Below are 18,641 nucleotides of genomic sequence, written 5' to 3' on the forward strand. Positions count from 1 at the left end.
ACTAGACTAATGAAGTTTATTAACACTAATAATTTGATAAGTGAAAATCAGATTGGCTTCAAAGAAAAAGCTAGAACAGCAGATCATATCTTTTCATTAAAGTCTATTGTAGACAAATATAAAACTAAAAAAAAGAAAATTTTTGCAGCATTTATAGATCTGCGAAAAGCCTTTGATACTGTCTGGAGGGAGGGTTTATTCTACATTCTACTCCAAAACAGAATTCCAGGCAAGCTTTTTAACGTCATCCAATCAATGTATAATGACAACAAATGTAGAATTAAATTTCAAAATGGTATGAGCCATGAATTTATATCAAATTGTGGAGTAAAACAAGGGGATGTACTTAGCCCCACTTTGTTTAATATTTATATAAATGGCCTTGTAAATGACCTTGATCATGCAAACACTCAACCAATTATTATAGGAGATGTTAAATTAACATCATTATTATATGCAGATGACATTATTTTATTATCTGAAACCCAAGAAGGGCTACAAAATGCACTAAATGAGTTAACTAAATTTTGTTCCCTATGGAAACTTGATGTTAACAAACAAAAATCAAAAATTATAATATTCAATTCTAATGGAAAATCTCACTGTAATTATTTTAAGGTAGAAAAAGAACATCTTGAGACTGTTAAATCTATTTGTTACCTTGGAATAACTATAAATTGTTCAGGAAGTTTAAGTCATTCAAAAAAAAATCTTATGGAAAAAGGAAGAAAGGCTTGGTTTAAAATTAAAAAAACAGTCTCTTTAGATAATTCCTGCAGTATGCTTGAAAAATTATTTGATACTTTAGTTGTTCCAATAACTCTTTATGGAAGTGAAGTTTGGGGTGTAAGCCAAGTGTTCAAAGATTCAGATCCATTTGAACATTTACATATTAAATTTATTAAAGAAATTTTAGGTGTACAGTGCAAAACAACGAATGTAGCCTGTTTAACTGAGACAAACAGAATCCCTTTGTACTTTAAAATTCAGCTTTCAGCTATAAAATTTCTAAACCATATTGTAAACTCGCCTAACACTTTAGTCCATAAAATATATAATAATGTAGAGAAAACAAGTAAATGGGTTAACATTGTAAAAGACTGGTTAAATAAATTAGGTTATGGTCATCTCACTTTTGATACTTTTAATTTAAAATATCACATAAATAGTATCCAACAAAGAATCTATGACCAGGCTTATCAAATTATAAATTGTTCTATCAATAAATGTGAAAAATTAAATTTCTTTTGTCATACTAAAAGAATTAGAAAAAGGCCCCCATATATTGATATATGTAAATTCAAAACTGACCGATCAGTTTTCAGTAAATTTAAACTAAGTGCACATTCCTTAGCAATTGAAAGAGGGCGTTATACCAACATTGAAAGAAGTAAACGCATTTGCTTATCCTGTAACAGACAAGAAATTGAGGATGAATACCATTTCTTCTCAATCTGTCCATGCTATACATCATTAAGGGATACCTATATACAAAATATTAATAAAAATCTTAATTTCAATTTTATTAAATTGCAGTCCACTATAACACTTAAGCATTTGACTGTACTTTTAAATAGCAGTTTACCAGTCATTATAAAAATCACCATAAAGTATATTAATGATTGTCTTTTATTAAGAACATCTGAATAACTTGTATTTCTTTTAATATGCATTGCCAACCTAATTTTTGTTTGTATTCTTTTTTCAATTGTTCATGAACATTAATAATGTGTTAACTGTTGAAATTTATAGCCTTTTTTCTTCTTTGCTGTGAATACCACTGTCACTCTAATATAATTGTAATCAATTTAACTATTGTAAGTTTATTGTCTTAATTTTGTATGCCATAACCATTTAATGTAAATGTGTTTGTGCGAATAAAATATTGTCTATATTGTCATAAAATATACAGCTTTTTAAAACACAAATTAACAACAAGTGCCACTCTATAAAGAGTTATGATAGCCTATAAAACAATTTTTCTTAAATTATTTATACAAATACAAGTCAACTATCATCAGTTTAAAATACATTTTTGCTTTATTAAAATTTCATAGCAGGTTTTGGCAGTATAAAATACGATATTTTCAGATGTAAAAAGAAATATAAATTTTTCATTATAAATCAAGCATATGTAAATAAATTCTCATCAACAATACTAGCATGGTTAAAAATAGCATTAGGAATATCTGAATATACAATTTACAGGACAGCTAGTTTCACAAAACATGTTTTTCAGCTTCAACGTCACCAGTACAGTTAAAACATATCTATTTTCAATATAAAAATTTTCATAACGACCAGTTTCAATTTTGATGGGTGCTACACCACATCTTAATTTTGCTAAAGTACTCCTGTATCTACCTGGTAAATTAAAAATCAAATAATTTTCTATGCCATATAAATTTTTGAAGATTATATATGTACCTAATGTATGTATAGATATGACTATATGTCATTGTATGTTTACCCGAAAAATTTAGTCTTGAAACTCCACTGATTTAGAAATAATTCATTACAGCCTGAATGCATATATATTATATGATGAATAATCTTTGTTCAATCATTTTGAATTAGTATGGGATTTACCTACATGTGTCTAGATAAGCTTGAGATGATTGCTGAATTGTCACCAATATTTTTTTAATTTCAAAATTAGTTGACTCTCAAGTCAAATAAAGTATACATGTAGAAAGTTCTTGTAACCAAACAGTCTACTCCTGCACTTAATATAAACAGCTTCCAAATTATATACTGTGGATTCATTAATATTCGTAGGATACTAATTTTCATGGATTTCTTTGTTCCACTCTGGCTAGGTGATCTTTGAAATTAAATTTACAAAGAAATAATGAATTTCCTTCACTATAGTCTTGTATGCAGATGTTGGCAAAACCACAAAATAAAATATCCAGGAGAATGCAAAAATTCCTGAATCCACAAATATTGGTACTGAAGAAAACAAATGAATCCATAGTACTCCATACTATGATTGTTATTGTGATTTAATATAATCATTACATACATGCATAAATTTACAAGAAATCTCTTTATTAACTTCAGGTAGTAGGGGTAGGGAACCTTGATATGCTTGACACAAGACACAGTGTGGGTATGCAGGTCATTAATCAGCTAGCCAATCAGCTCAGAGTATCTTGGACCAATGAAAGGAAGACTTGTCAAGGCTATGTAGCTATTCACACTTTTGAAAATCAGCAAAGATGTATTCTTCTAAAACCAAAAGTAGCCATGAATATTAATGGAAGAAGTGTCCAAAAAGCAGGTACAAATAAATTCAACCTGTTTGTTTTATTCTGATTATAGATTTTAATAACATAACCAAAATTAAATAACACAGTCAAAGAAAAGTTTCCCAATTTATTTTATGGTTCAATATGGTTATGATATTTTTGGTTTGATTTTTCAGAACTCTTGGGTTTCACTGCACCATGCTTAAGTATTATAATTGACAAATTATACTGTAAATTGTAGTAAAGCATTGTTGTATTATATTTTACAGTAAATCACTATGGTATACTTCCTGAGAATGTCTATCTGATACATGATGAAATTGACAAAGCTGTTGGAAAATATGGTTTTAAGTACGGAGGCAGTGCAAGGTACTCATATATATAAATCATAATTAAATTTTGTTATTTGTAGAAAGTTAATGCAATTCTCATATCTTCATATGATTCAGCATTAAGGCACACTTTGTTTGACCTTTCCTAAAATGCACCCCAAAACATAGCTCAACAACACTACAATAACCTACCCATAAACAGGTCTAGACTTCGGTGCTCTGGGAGGGAAAATGAATTCCTGCTTCACAGGTGGCATCTGTCATTACAAGTAATAATTAGGTGTTAAGTTAAACAGATTTATGATTTTTTTTAGATTTTCTATTTAGTAATTGACATTTGAGAAAACTTGGTAAAGCTTAGTTATCACTTGTATATAAATGGTTTACTACATTTATTATAATACTGAACTCTACAGCATAATTTTAACATCTTTTCATCATTTTTTTCCAGGGGACATAAAGGTATTCGTTCAATCCAACAGTCTTTACAATCAGAGGTATTTATAGTGTTCTATGTTTGTTCTAGATTATCAAAAAGTGTATAAATTAAGTTATATGTTTGGTTCTCTAAAACATGATTTTTATTATAAAAAAAAGCCTGAAGGTTATTAAAAATGATATGACCAAGTTACATGTATTACGAAAAAAATTGAAGTAGAAACTCAATGTTATACAAAATGTACCAATAAAGGTGATGAAAGTTATTTATAAAAGACAAATTTACCTTTCGCATTAGATTAAAGTGTAAAGGTACTGTTTATTATTAGTGAAGATACCATGTACAAGATGAGATAGGAACAAAAGTTTTAAAGTTGATTTAAAATTCAGGAATTGCAGAGCAGAACTATTAAAATTATTCCATTTCATATGGGTAATTGATTAAAAATAAAGACACTAGTTTTTCACTTGCATAATGGAAAATATAGCATGATTAGTAATGTTTTTTGTAATTTTACAGGATATTCCAAGGTTATGGGTTGGAATAGATAGACCTGTATCCAAGTCTGAAGTAGCAGATTATGTGCTTAGAAAATTTAATGCTGATGAAAGGAGGGATATTAGTCATACTTTAGATAACTGTATTCAAGCCCTGAACAATGAATTTCAAAAGCAGTTTGGTGTGAAGCTGCTTGATACTACATAATGGTTAGTGTAAGACTAGTAACCTAAAGAGACTGTAAACAGGTTCTAAAGATTGACTTGAAACACAGAGACTGCAGACTGGTTCTGAAGATAGACTTGAACTCTAAAGAGATTACAGACTGGTAACCTACAGGATACTGCAGATTGGTTCAGAAGATCATCTTGGTTACAAACTGGTTCTGCAGGTAGAGTGGTAATCTACAGGAGACTGCAGACTGGTTCTGCTGATAGACTGGTAACCTAAAAGACACTGCATACAGAATCTGCAGATAGACACTGCTAGGATGAGAACAATGTGAACAGAAGAGTCCTTATATATGAAATTCAAAACCATTGTTCAAGAATAAAGCATAATAAAAAGCAGTTACTTTCTATATTATTCACATGTTAATGAAAACCAGAACACATTTTTATGCCCACGCTGTAGCTGAGGGGGCATTAAGTTTTATTCTTGTTTGTCTGTATGTATGCACAAATTTTTTCCATTCTCTAACTTGAGTATGCTTCAACAAATGTAATGACACTTTAACACTATGCTTGTTACCACAAAACACAGAACAAGTCTGAATTTTGGTGGCGTCACTTAAACTGTTCTGGAGTTATTATTTGACAATGGAAAAATTGCACAAGTTTTAGTTTCTGTTCTCTAGTTTAAGTTTGCCTCAACCAAATGTTTTGAAACTAATACACAATGCTAATTACCACAAAATACAGATCAAGTTTGAATTTTGGTAGCGCCACTTTAATTGTTCTAGAGTTATGCCCCATAATAAATGGAAAAATTACTATATTTTTAGTTTCCATTCTCGAACTTAAGTTTGCCTCTATCAAATGTTTACTTGTTTATTTAGATTTCACTTTCGGACCCTGTTTTTGTTTGATTTTAACAAAAACTCAATTCTAGGGGTGCTTTAATATCCTGAATCAAAACAGGTTAATATTTTTAATTTTATTTTGGGCCCAGGTTTCAAGTAAGTCCAAATCAGGGTCAAGATTCCAGAATAAAGAAAGTTTGTATTCAACAAAATCATAATGTATGGGGTTCTTTGATATTCTAGATGTAACCATGTATTTTGATTTGGATTTTCGGCCCCATAATCAAATTGGTTGACATTGAGGTCCAAAGGATCCAAAAAATATATTTACTAAGATATCATCAAAAATTGAGTTCTTGTGGTTCTTGGGATTCTAACAAAGTATTTTTTGATTGAGTTAAGTCTGCCAATTGATATTTTATCGTATGTTTTTCTATGTTGTGATGTTATGCTATTGTTTCAGAAAAAGGGAGAAGGTTTGGATCCATTAAAACGTTTAATCCCGCTGCAAATGTTTGCACCTGACAGACCTAAGTCAGGAATCTGATGTACAGTAGTTGTCATTTGTTTATGTAATATATACATGTTTCTCATTCCTCGTTTTGTTTATATAGATTAGACCGTTGGTTTTCCCGTTTGAATGGTTTTACACTAGTAATTTTGGGGCCCTTTATAGCTTGTTGTTCGGTGTGAGCCAAGGCTCCATGTTGAAGGCCGTACTTTAACCTATAATGGTTAACTTTTTAAATTGTTATTTGGATGGAGAGTTGTCTCATTGGCACTCACACCACATCTTCCTATATCTATATATTAGAGATTGTGGATATTGGACCATAATGGGTAAATATAAAAATAAAAAGATGTGGTATAATAACTTATGAGATATCTCTCCACAGGAGACCAAATGACATAAGAATTAACAACTTTCGCTCATTGTACGACCTTCAATATCAAATTTTAGTTTTCTTAGACCACATTAATTTGTGTCTGAAACTTATGCTGTGTCAATTTTTAATCACAATCCAAATGGAGAGCTGTATCAAGCTTGAATGTTGTGTCCATACTTGCTCAACTGTTCAGGTTAAACTGTTTGGACCTTTGCATTCTTATCAAGCTGCTCAATGCAGAGTATTTCTATTTTTTTTAATGTCAATTTCTTTCTCATTATGAGAACTAGGATAACAATATTTGGTATATGCGTTACTTGCAAGTCATCATGCTTGTCAGATAGTTTTTACTTGAACTTTACCTCATTTTACGGATAAGTGAACAAGATTAAGGTTTGTGGTCCAGTCTAGATCTCTGATACTAGACTGTAAGCAATAGGTCTCTATTTGGTGTATGTAATGATTGGAAGATGTACATGTCCAACTGTAGGTGTCATCTGACCTTGACCTCATTTTCATAGTTCATTGGTCAATGTTAAGATTTTGTGGTTTGATCTGTTTCTATGATACTATTAGCAACAGGACTATATTTGGTGTATTGTATGATTGAAAGGTGTACATGTCTGTCTGGCATGGTTTATCAGTCTGTGACCTCATTTTCATCTTGATGCACATGTTTTGAAACCATCATATTTCACTTTCAACATGAAATCAATGATAAGTAAAATAATGTTGATTGAGCACTTTAAGAGAAATCTCCTTATCCTAATAGGTTTTAGCTCACCTGGCCCACAGGACCATGTGAGCTTTTCTCATCACTTGGCATCCATCAGCGTTAACTTTTACAATAATCTTCTCCTCTGAAACTACTGGGCCAAATTTAGCCATACTTGGCCACAATCATCATTGGGGTATCTAGTTTTAAAACTGTGTCCGTTGACCCGTAAAACCAACCAAGATGGCCGCTCATGGCTAATAATAGAACATAAGGGTAAAATGTAGATCTTTGCTTATAACTCTGAAACCAAAGCATTTAGAGCAAATCTGACGTGTGGTCAAATTGTTTATCAAGGCTAGATCTATCTGCCCTGAAATTTTCAGATAAATCAGACATCCGGTTGTTGGGTTGCTGCCCCTGAATTGGTAATTTTTAGGAAATTTTGCTGTTTTCAGTTATTATCTTGAATATCATTATAGATAGAGATAAATTGTAAACAGCAATAATGTTCAGTAAAGTAAGATCTACAAATAAGTCAACATGACAAAAATGGTCAGTTGACCCCTTAAGGAGTTATTGCCCTTTATAGCCATTCATTAATCAATTTTTATAAGACCGCAAAATTTGAAAAATTTTCGTTGTATATTCCTATCACGTTGGCGTCGTCGTCGTCCGAATACTTTTAGTTTTGCACTCTAACTTTAGTAAAAGTGAATAGAAATCTATGAAATTTTAACACAAGGTTTATGACCACAAAAGGAAGGTTGGGATTGATTTTGGGAGTTTTGATCCCAACATTTTAGGAATTAGGGGCCAAAAAAGGCCCAAATAAGCATTTTCTTGTTTTTCGCACAGTAACTTTAGTTTAAGTAAATAGAAATCTATTAAATTTTGACACAAGGTTTATGACCACAAAAGGAAGTTTGGATTGATTTTGGGAGTTTTGGTCCCAACAGTTTAGGAATTAGGTGCCAAAAAGGGATCCAAATAAGCATTTTTCTTGGTTCGCACCATAACTTTAGTATAAGTAAATAGAAATCTATGAAATTTAAACACAAGGTTTATGACCACAAAAGAAAGGTTGGGATTGATTTTTGGAGTTTTGGTTTAAACAGTTTAGGAATTAGGGGCCAAAAAGGAGTTCAAATAAGCATTTTTCTTGGTTTTCGCACCATAACTTTAGTATAAGTAAATAGAAATCTATGAAATTTAAACACAAGGTTTATAACCATAAAAGGAAGGTTGGTATTGATTTTCGGAGTTTTGGTCCCAACAGTTTAGGAATAAGGGGCCCAAAGGGTCCAAAATTAAACTTTGTTTGATTTCATCAAAAATTGAATAATTGGGGTTCTTTGATATGCCAAATCAAACTGTGTATGTAGATTCTTAATTTTTGGTTGTTTTCAAATTGATCTACATTAAGGTCCAAAGGGTCCAAAATTAAACTTAGTTTGATTTTAACAAAAATTGAATCCTTGGGGTTCTTTGATATGCTGAATCTAAAAATGCACTTAGATTTTTTATTATAGTTGGTCCAAATCGGGGTCAAAAATTAAACTTTTTTTGATTTCATCAAAAATTGAATAATTGGGGATCTTTGATATGCCAAATTTAACTGAGTATGTAGATTCTTAATTTTTGGTCTTGTTTTCAAATTGGTCTACATTAAGGTCCAAAGGGTCCATAATTAAACTAAATTTTTCTCATTTGAAATTTCATAAATAAAAAGAAAATTTCTTCAAACATTTTTTTGAGAGGATTAATATTCAACAGCATAGTGAACTGCTCAAAGGCAAAACAAAAATTTTAAGTTCATTAGACCACATTCATTCTGTTTCAGAAACCTATGCTGTGTCAACTATTTAATCACAATCCAAATTTAGAGCTGAATCCAGCTTGAATGTTGTGTCCATACTTGCCCCAACTGTTCAGGGTTCAACCTCTGCAGTCGTATAAAGCTGCGCCCTGCGGAGCATCTGGTTGTATTTAAAAAATCTTCTCTGAAACTACTGGACCAAATTTAATCATGCTCGACAACAATCATCATTTGGGTATCTAGATTAAAAAATCTGTCCAATGAACCGCAAAACCAACCAAGATGGCCACCATGGCTAAAATAGAATAATGGGGTCAAATGTATATTTTGGCTTTTAACTCTGAAACCAAAGCATTTAGAGCAAATCTTAACAAAGGGGTTAAATTATTTATCAAGTCAATATCTTTCTTTTCTGAAATGATCAGTTGAATCGTACAACTAGTTGTTGGGTTGCTGCCCCTGAATAAGATCTACAAATAAGTCACATGACCAAAATGGTCAGATGACCGCTTAAGGAGTTACTGCCCTTTATAGTCAATTTGTAACAATTTTCATTAATTTGGTAAATTTTGGCAAGTTTTTACAAAATATTTTCCTCAAACTAAAGGGTCAAGTTCTGTACAGATAGAGAAAATTGCAAGTAGCAAGAATGTTCAGTAAAGTAAGATCTACAAACACATCACCATCAACAAAACACAATTTTTTCATGAATCCATCTTTGTCCTTTGTTTAATATGCACTTAAACAAAGGTGAGTGACACAAGCTCTCAACAGCCTCTAGTTAATTTTTATCATTTTTAGTGACATTATTCAAGTGACAGTTGTAGATATCTGTATGGAAAACCAGCAAAGTTTTAAATCCTGCTTTCCAAATTATTTCTGTTTTCTCTTGAGATCCATTAAGTGGTCCTCACACTAGTTTGATTTTGTAGAGTTTTTATACGACCGCAAAAATTTTAATTTTTTGGTATCATGTTGGCGTCGTCATCTGTGTCGTGGTCCGAATACTTTTGGTTTTTGCACTATAACTTTAGTTTAAGTAAATAGAAATCTATGAAATTTTGACACAAGGTTTATGACCACAAAAGGCAGGTTGGGATTGCTTTTGGGAGTTTTGGTTCTAACTGTTTAGGAATTGGGAGCCTAAAAAGGTCCCAAATATGCATTATTCTTGGTTTTTGCACAATAACTATAGTATAAGTGAATAGAAATCAATGAAATTTAAACACTAGGTTTATGAACACAAAAGGAAGGTTGGGATTGATTTTGGAAGTTGATATCCCAACAGTTTAGAAATTAGGGGCAAAAAAGGGGCGTAAATAAGCATTTTTCTTGGTTTTTGCACCATAACTTTAGTATAAGTAAATAGAAATCTATGAAATTTAAACACAAGGTTTATAACCATAAAAGGAAGGTTAGGATTGATTTTGGGAGTTTTGGTCCAAACAGTTTGGGAATAAGGGGCCCAAAGGGTCCAAAACTAAACTTTGTTTGATTTCATCAAAAATTGAATAATTGGGGTTCTTTGATATGCCGAATCTAACTGTGTATGTAGATTCTTAATTTTTGATCCCGTTTTCAAATTGGTCTACATTAAGGTCCAAAGGGTCCAAAATTAAACTTAGTTTGATTTTAACAAAAATTGAATCCTTGGGGTTCTTTGATATGCTGAATCTAAAAATGTACTTAGATTTTTTATTATAGTTGGTCCAAATCGGGATCCAAAATTAAACTTTTTTTGATTTCATCAAAAATTGAATAATTGGGGTTCTTTGATATGCCAAATTTAACTGAGTATGTAGATTCTTAATTTTTGGTCTCGTTTTCAAATTGGTCTACATTAAGGTCCAAAGGGTCCATAATTAAACTAAGTTTGATTTTAACAAAAATTAAATTCTTGGGCTTCTTTGATATGCTGAATCTAAACATGTACTTAGATTTTTGATCATGGGCCCAGTTTTCAAGTTGGTCCAAATCAGGATTTAAAATTATTATATTATTAAAGTATTGTGCAATAGCAAGAAATTTTCAATTGCACAGTATTCAGCAATAGCAAGAAATCTTCAATTGTACAGTATTGTGCAATAGCAAGAAACTTTAAATTGTACAGTATTGTGCAATAGCAAGTATTTTCAATTGCACAGTATTGCACAATAGCAAGAAATATCTAATTGCACAATAATGTGCAATAGCAAGAAATTTTCAATTGGAGTTATCTTTCTTTGTCCAGAATAGTAGTTGAATCAACTTAAATCATTGTTTTATACAATATACAATGTATTTTCACTTTTACTACCAACTGATAAATTAAAACAATCTTTACCATTCACAGTGATAACAAGCACTTTTTTTTACATTATAATATTTTATGATGTATTTAAATGAGCAGTTATTGTTGCAAACTCCATTAGAAATTTGAATTGAGACCAGTTTTGGTATAAGGGAAGGGGGATGTGAAAAAAAATTGGGGGGGGGGGGGGGTCATTTTTTCTCATTTCAGATTTCATAAATAAAAAGAAAATTTCTTCAAACATTTTTTTGAGAGTATTAATATTCAACAGCATAGTGAATTGCTCAAAGGCAAATAATTTTTGTTAAGTTCATTAGACCACATTCATTCTGTGTCAGAAACCTATGCTGTGTCAACTATTTAATCACAATCCAAATTTAGAGCTGAATCCAGCTTGAATGTTGTGTCTATACTTGCCCCAAACGTTCAGGGTTCAACCTCTGCTGTCGTATAAAGCTGCGCCCTGCAGAGCATCTGGTTAATTGTATGTTTTAATTTAATGACATGTTTTTTTCTGTACCAAGGCATGCTTTCTGGAAATTGTGTTGTTTGCTGTTGATTTTCTCTGTAGGTCTAGTTTTATTAGTCCATTCTTGATATTTGGGTTGGCAGTCCAATATTATTAGAAATTCCTCATACAATTTTTCTTTTTACAAGTCCTATCATATTTCTATGTTAAATCTAGTTTCTGACAAAAATTTATTTCAACAAAGTGTTAAGCATTTTTGCGTCTGTCAAAGTCAGGAGCCTTTGACCTTTGTTAGTCTTGTATTATTTTCAATTTTTGTTTCCTGTGTATAATTTGGAGTTTAGTATGGCGTTCATTATCACTGAACTAGTATATATATTTGTTTAGGGGCCAGCTGAAGGACACCTCTGGGTACTGGAATTTCTCACTGCATTGAAGACCTATCGGTGACCTTCTGCTGTTGTTTGTTCTATGGTTGGGTTGTTGTCTATTTGACACATTCCCCATTTCCATTCTCAATTTTATCAAATTTCTATTTTAATTTAATTATCTATGAGTGGATAAAATCACATTTTTTATTTGTTTCACAAAAGTTAGCACAAAATCCTACAAAATACCAATCAAAGGCAAATTCATCTTGAGTACTTTGTGGCCTAGGGGTCTAAGTTGTGAGTTTGAACCCCACTTGTGGCCAAGTGCATTCAATTCTAATTTTAACTACTAGGATGAAACTCTGGTTTCCTTCTTCAAAGTTGGCTGTAATAATATAGTGTGTTGAAAGTGGTATGTAACAAGGGTTAAATAAAAAATCAAACAATCAAATTCATCTTCCTAATTAGGTCTCGTTAATAATGCTGAGTCTAATTATTAACATTAAGAAGAGAGAAAAGACTCAATATAAAAAAACAATTTTAATAAATAATATAAATAAAACGATCTGTGGAATATAACAGATACTATAATACTTGGAATATATAAAATACAAATGCATACAAAAGTGACTTCTAGGAGACTGTATTTCTTATATGGCAACTTTAATAAAGACCTACAGAGCCAGAAACGATTAATTGGTAATCATGCAATATTTTTGGTCAAGATGAGAACCAGTTGTATAAATTGTGTATAGAAGTATTTTCTACTCTAGTAACTATATTTGATGCATGGTATGATCAGTAGATTTAATATCTGATCATATTGAAAATCCCAAAATCCTTTTGGGCCAAAATTAGTTCAAATGATCAAATAAATAATTTAATTACTGCATGTATTTGCAATTAATATTTTACTAAAATCTATTGTAATGAAAACAGTATTTTCATATGAACAGCAGACTTTATTAAAAGTAATTGTGGAAATGAACATGTTTGTTGGTATGTTTTGTATAAATGCATTATAAACAAAATTGATTGATTGTTGTTTGCTGAACGTCAAGTGGCAAATATTTCAAGCATGTTCAGGACGAAAAATTAACAAGAGGTACATTTGGTCTATTTTGATTATTGGTGGTGTTTATCTCTTTTATGCATCATTTTTGAAGGAGTATTCAGGTTAAGTTTGGTAAATTTGGCCCCTTATCTCCAGAAGACTTTTTTTAAATAATGCAGGAATACAGCCACTAATGACAGATGCTAGATACAAAATGATGACACTTTGCTCCAGAAGAGCTTAAATGGAATGTCTTAAAAGAAGTCATTGGAATGTAATGCTATACTTTGCCAGTATATACTTCTTTATTTGCTAATTTGGAACACTGAAATATATGTATAATCTACCTCTCATTCTTTCAAATTTTAAGCATAGATTTTCATATTCAAGTCTAAGAAGTTGATGATTGTATTACAAATTTCTTTGTTTTAATATTATAATATATAAAATGCTCTATTCAAAGTGTGATTTTCTGAATTACGAAAATGATAGATCTAGTTTCTTTTGATAATTGCTTAATGGTACTTTGAAAATGAGCATTTTCTAATGATACTACATAATAAAACTAATAATAATTATAATGGACGGACAAAACTTCATGTGAAGACAGTCTTTTAAACAGCAGTAGATCATGCTTCAATTGAATTCAAAACATTTCCCCCTGATACAGGAATGATAAAATGGTCCAAGTTTACACAGAATTAGTATCACATTCATCATCCAAACTCTGTAGTTGTTCCTCTATCATCTGTTGTCTAATTTCATTGGCTCGAAGTCTTTCATGTAAGTCATGCATACTGTAAAAAAAATGAAAATTATGCATATTTGATCATTTACATTCTAATAAAAAGAATATGCATTACATAAATATATAATTGGCTGTGTTGCGATCTCTTTAACAACTCAATTAGTCAATATAAAATAAATAATGTATTTGTTAGAACCACACTCCCTTCTCAATAGAAATAAAAGTTACATATTTTTAAAAGTCCAGACTTTTAAGAGAGAGTGTAAATTAATTCTCAAACTATACATATTACACACAAAGCTCAGTTTTATCCCTGTATTGTTGATTTAAAACATACTTGTCAAATTTTCATTTGTACCTTAATTTTTTTGCAAAACTAACAAGGTTTAACAGAAGAGAAATAACTTACCATTTTTCTGGTGATTCTTCCTCACTGTATTCTATAGGATCTGAATGATACTTCCCTACTGCTGTCTCTGGATCTGTTCAATAAATATAAAATATAGTCCTATTGAATGTTTATTTTGGTCTATTTTGGTCTATTTTGTATATAATGCAAGCTATGAGTTAAATTCTGTAAATTCAGAAATTATTGTGTGCATTTATTATTGAAAATGAACAAAAATGATTTAGGAATTTTAGGAAAACTTTGTACAGATATCAGAATGTGAGTTTTTATTTTTGCGATACTCAAGAAGTTGCATTATTAGCATTAACAGAAATCTCACAATAATTTCTGAATTTAAAATAACAACAAGTAAACCAATATGTAAAGATATATATAATATATATATATTTTCTATTAGCCTAGAGCTTGAAATAGGTAGAACTGAATTGTAATGCAGTTATTAATGACACGAAATCCCAATGAAAATTACACTCTAGGTTTTATTTAAGTTAATAAAATTAATTGTTAGTACATGAATTGATAATACATGCTATTTGTTATGTAAAGTCTGTGCTTACTGTAAAATATTTATTCTTGTTTCCACAATAATTCTGATTATTGCATTACTGGTATAATATTTTACACAGAAAGTAATGTAAAGAAAGTGTACAATTTTCTATGATATTGCCATAATGCAAATACAGTTTCAAATTATCTTTGTCATCAGTGACAAATCTATGATTTAAAGTTTTTCCAGATTTGCTATATAATAAAAGGGTTTTTACATGATTACTGGTCAATATTATCTCTCATAGAATATATATTGCACATGCAAGCTTCTACAGTGTAGAAATCTACTCATGACTATATTTATCAATTTTCAAACGATAACCCTAATTATCATTACTGCAACAAATCACTAAAGTTGGTATATGTGTACTATTGTTTGTATTTTGGTCATTTCATTTTTTTGCCATGGCGTTGTTGGTTAATTTTTGACTTATGTGTTTAAATGTTCCTTTCTTCCTATTATTACTATGTAGTAAGTTAAAAAATTGTTAAAAATATAAATATGATTAAGATGTATCAGTGTATAACACCAACCTATAATATGTTCCCCAGGTAAATGATCTGATAGTCTTCCAGTTTTCTGAACTTTTCCTTTCTTCGTACTATGTTTAGAAGAAGTCTTTTGGTTCTGATGAGAGATTAATGCACTATGTTGATGTCCTTGATGAGCACTAAATAATTCAGCATCAGAGAGGTTCCCTAAGTGTCCACCACTTTTACCACTCTGATGATAGTTTTCATCACTACTTTCAGGCAAAATCATGTGAGGAATATTGTCAACATTTTTATCAACTGTTTGAAAATGATGATGTCCATTTTCTATTAGAGGATTATTAAATGAATGAAGTGATGAGGGGCCATCTTTTGATGGAATAAAGTCTGAATAAGTCCGTAAAAATTCTGCACTGTGCCGTGTATTGTCACCTTGAATAAGACTTTCACCAGATAAAGGCCGATTTACCATATCTACACCAGAACTCTGGAACACTGACTGGTTTCCAACACCCGTTTGATTCAAACTTTCTATGGCTCTAAATGAAGTCATTGATCTCTCAAAACCAGACATACGAGCATGAAGTCTTGCTATCTCAGCATCCTGTAGGGAATTAAACATTTCTTTTTCATAAACTGATATTAAAGTACATGTTATTTACAATAATGAAACTATAAAGGTATACATCTTGAATAAAATCTGATAGAAACTGCAATGTGTATTGTATTTTTGAACGTATTCTAAATAATAGGCTAATTAATAAAATAAATAAAACTGAAAAACTATTAATTAAATATAAGCAGGTACATTTTTAAAATATCAACCTGTCATTGTACTGCAAAGCATGGTTCACATTTATATCACTTCAAACTTATTTTTCTCAATATAATATCAATTATCAATCTTAATTTCAGTGGAAAAACATTCATGTATTCAAAATTCAATTGAAAAGCTTCATGTACATCAAAGTTGGTAAAATTACATCTTTTTCCTTTTCAGGTGGTACCTAACACTACAGGGAGATAACTCTGTAAAATCAGCTTAAAATTTTAATCACGTTGTATTGTTAGGGAAATATTAAGCTTCTCAATGATCAAAATTAGTGTTTGTCAAACTGCTATTTTTCGAACCAAAGTTTTCCAAACAAGTAATTGATTCAAGTTTTTTGAAAGGAGTAGACTCAGTAAGACCCCTTTTTGGCCCAAAAATATAGCACTTTTAGAAAATTGTGAAAATGTAATCTTTAAGCTATATTTTGGAAAGCAAAATGCTTCTGCTACATTAATATGAGCTGTATTTGAGAATACATTGCACAAATATCGCGTTCTAGCATCATTAAGTCATGCTAATTAGTAAATTACTGAAATCTTCAAAATTTTAGCATTTTGGTTAATTTTTAGACGGTTTCCGTTTGAAATGAAAGTGATTCGTGTGCATTCATAATATAGAAATGTAAGTTGTATTTGATGATAATACAAAACATTTATAAAGGTTGAGGATGAACACGGACTTTCATTTTTGACAAAAACCATCTGAAAAGTGATATTTTTTTTGCATATTTGATAGATTTTTCATATTTAAGCTTAAATCAGAGCATATTTAATGTCTAAATCAGTTGAAATCTTTCACATTAACTAATCGAATCAATTGAAATAGACACTGAAGTGTTTAAAAAGTGTCCAAAAACTTTCGTTAGATAAACCTTAAATTTGAGGCCAAAATCAGCCCTTACCAGACCTACTCCTTTTCAATTTTTTCAAAGGGTCAAAGTAAATATTTTGTCAAAATTTTATGAAAATTAAACGAGCCAAATTAATTTTAGTCAAAGTGTAAGGTACCACCTTAAGTGACTCGGAACAATCATTTTAATTTCACGATTGAAATTTCAGATAACAAGCCTTTATTTCAAGAGATAAGATTTCATTTTAAAAGGTTGAGCTTTCATTTTAATGGATAAGCTTTCATTTCAGTGGATAAGATTTTATTTCATTGGATATTTCTATGTTTCATTTATAGATAACCTCACATTTACTTGAGGTTAAGCCCTTCAGTTGCAGTGGATAAGCTAACATTACCTTCAGTATCAATGATTCATTAGCAGCACTGACTACTTTCTTCTTTGCCTCCATTTCATTATTTATTTCCTCCAACTGATCTTGAAGTTTTTCAAATTGTTCCTGATAATGAATTTCTAAGTCTTTAATCTGGCTCTCTCTTTCCATCAATTCTTTCTTTATCCTTTCTTTATCTTTTTTCAAATCTTTCATTTCATCATGGAGGTTATCAAGCTGTAGTAATAAAAAGGGTAATTAAAATAAAACATTTTGTTTGATTGACAGTATGAGACCTATATAACAGCACTTCTTGAATTCTCAAACAAGTGAAGCCGACATTCAATATTATTTCTGTGGTTTACCTTGTCAAGCAAGGAAGTTCAGAACATTGACTTTAACAGTGCTTATTTGTTTTCAAGTGGGGGGGTCGTCCGAACCCCCTGAACCCCCCTGGCTACGGGTATGAAGTTTTAGATGACTATAATGTAAAGACACCATAACATAGAACAGGTTATATTTGGCTGACAAGTCAAAAATAAGAGTCGAAAAGACTACTTTAAAATTCGCAAACAGAATCCTCTATATTTTGTTAGTTGCAACTCCTTAGGTAAATTAATAAACTATGTAAAACACATTGATTGACAAACACACTTATCCACTCTTATCAATTAAAACATTGAAATCAGTATTATTCCCCTTTGACAAAAATAGGGTTTGAACAATCAGAAATTAATACGATGTTCATGTAAAAATGTTATAATACTGCACCACCCTTACTTTTTATATTCATTTGTACACAATCTACTCAAAAAAAAAAATATCATGTGGTGTTCAAACCTCACATATTTTTTCCTTTGATAGACCTGTTGGAATACTCAGTTTTTTTCTTTAAGAATAGGCATACTTTGGGACCATAAAAATGTGGTAACTAAAGCAGAATGTTGGAATACTCAGGTGTTGGATAAGGCAGATTACACTGTATTCTAAATATTCTACCAATCAGATCATTCTTTTTTATTTAATTTTGAAGGGTTACCTCCTCTTGATGTCTTGCTTTAATATGATTAATTTCACCATTCATCTGGTCAACCTCTGAAGAGATTTTGGCTTGATTTTGTTTCTCTCTGGCTCTTGCTGCACCTAGCTCCTCTGCAAGTCTAACAGTATCTGTCTCTCTTGACTGTCAATACAAATTTTTAACATTAACCTAAAAATTCTATTACCACCTACCACAAATGAAGT

General features: G+C 30.7%; 2 protein-coding genes across 4 annotated transcripts in view; one reads left to right on the plus strand and one right to left on the minus strand.

The window, feature by feature from the left end:
* The window catches only part of LOC134707227 (probable peptidyl-tRNA hydrolase), a 13,223-nt gene extending 8,125 nt beyond the window's left edge, over positions 1-5,098 (plus strand). The window contains exons 2-5 of one of the 2 annotated variants that reach the window (XM_063566822.1): positions 3,064-3,283; positions 3,521-3,620; positions 4,035-4,080; positions 4,542-5,098. In XM_063566822.1, the coding sequence (XP_063422892.1) occupies positions 3,064-3,283; positions 3,521-3,620; positions 4,035-4,080; positions 4,542-4,727 (552 nt within the window). In that variant the 3' untranslated portion in view covers positions 4,728-5,098. The remainder of the gene's footprint in view (positions 1-3,063; positions 3,284-3,520; positions 3,621-4,034; positions 4,081-4,541) is intronic. The other variant, XM_063566821.1, reaches the window with a different exon arrangement.
* Positions 5,099-12,621: 7,523 nt separating this feature from the next.
* LOC134707229 (coiled-coil domain-containing protein 18-like) overlaps positions 12,622-18,641 on the minus strand; it is a 30,539-nt gene continuing 24,519 nt past the window's right edge. Inside the window, exons 26-31 of one of the 2 annotated variants that reach the window (XM_063566824.1) lie at positions 18,436-18,579; positions 17,421-17,633; positions 15,543-15,948; positions 15,387-15,503; positions 14,304-14,376; positions 12,622-13,943 (exon numbers count right to left, since the gene is read on the minus strand). In XM_063566824.1, coding sequence (XP_063422894.1) covers positions 13,838-13,943; positions 14,304-14,376; positions 15,387-15,503; positions 15,543-15,948; positions 17,421-17,633; positions 18,436-18,579 — 1,059 coding nt within the window. In that variant the 3' untranslated portion in view covers positions 12,622-13,837. Of the gene's footprint in view, positions 13,944-14,303; positions 14,377-15,386; positions 15,949-17,420; positions 17,634-18,435; positions 18,580-18,641 lie in introns of both variants that reach the window. The other variant, XM_063566823.1, reaches the window with a different exon arrangement.

The sequence above is a fragment of the Mytilus trossulus genome, chromosome 2, assembly GCF_036588685.1.
Source record: "Mytilus trossulus isolate FHL-02 chromosome 2, PNRI_Mtr1.1.1.hap1, whole genome shotgun sequence".
NCBI lineage: Eukaryota > Metazoa > Mollusca > Bivalvia > Mytilida > Mytilidae > Mytilus > Mytilus trossulus.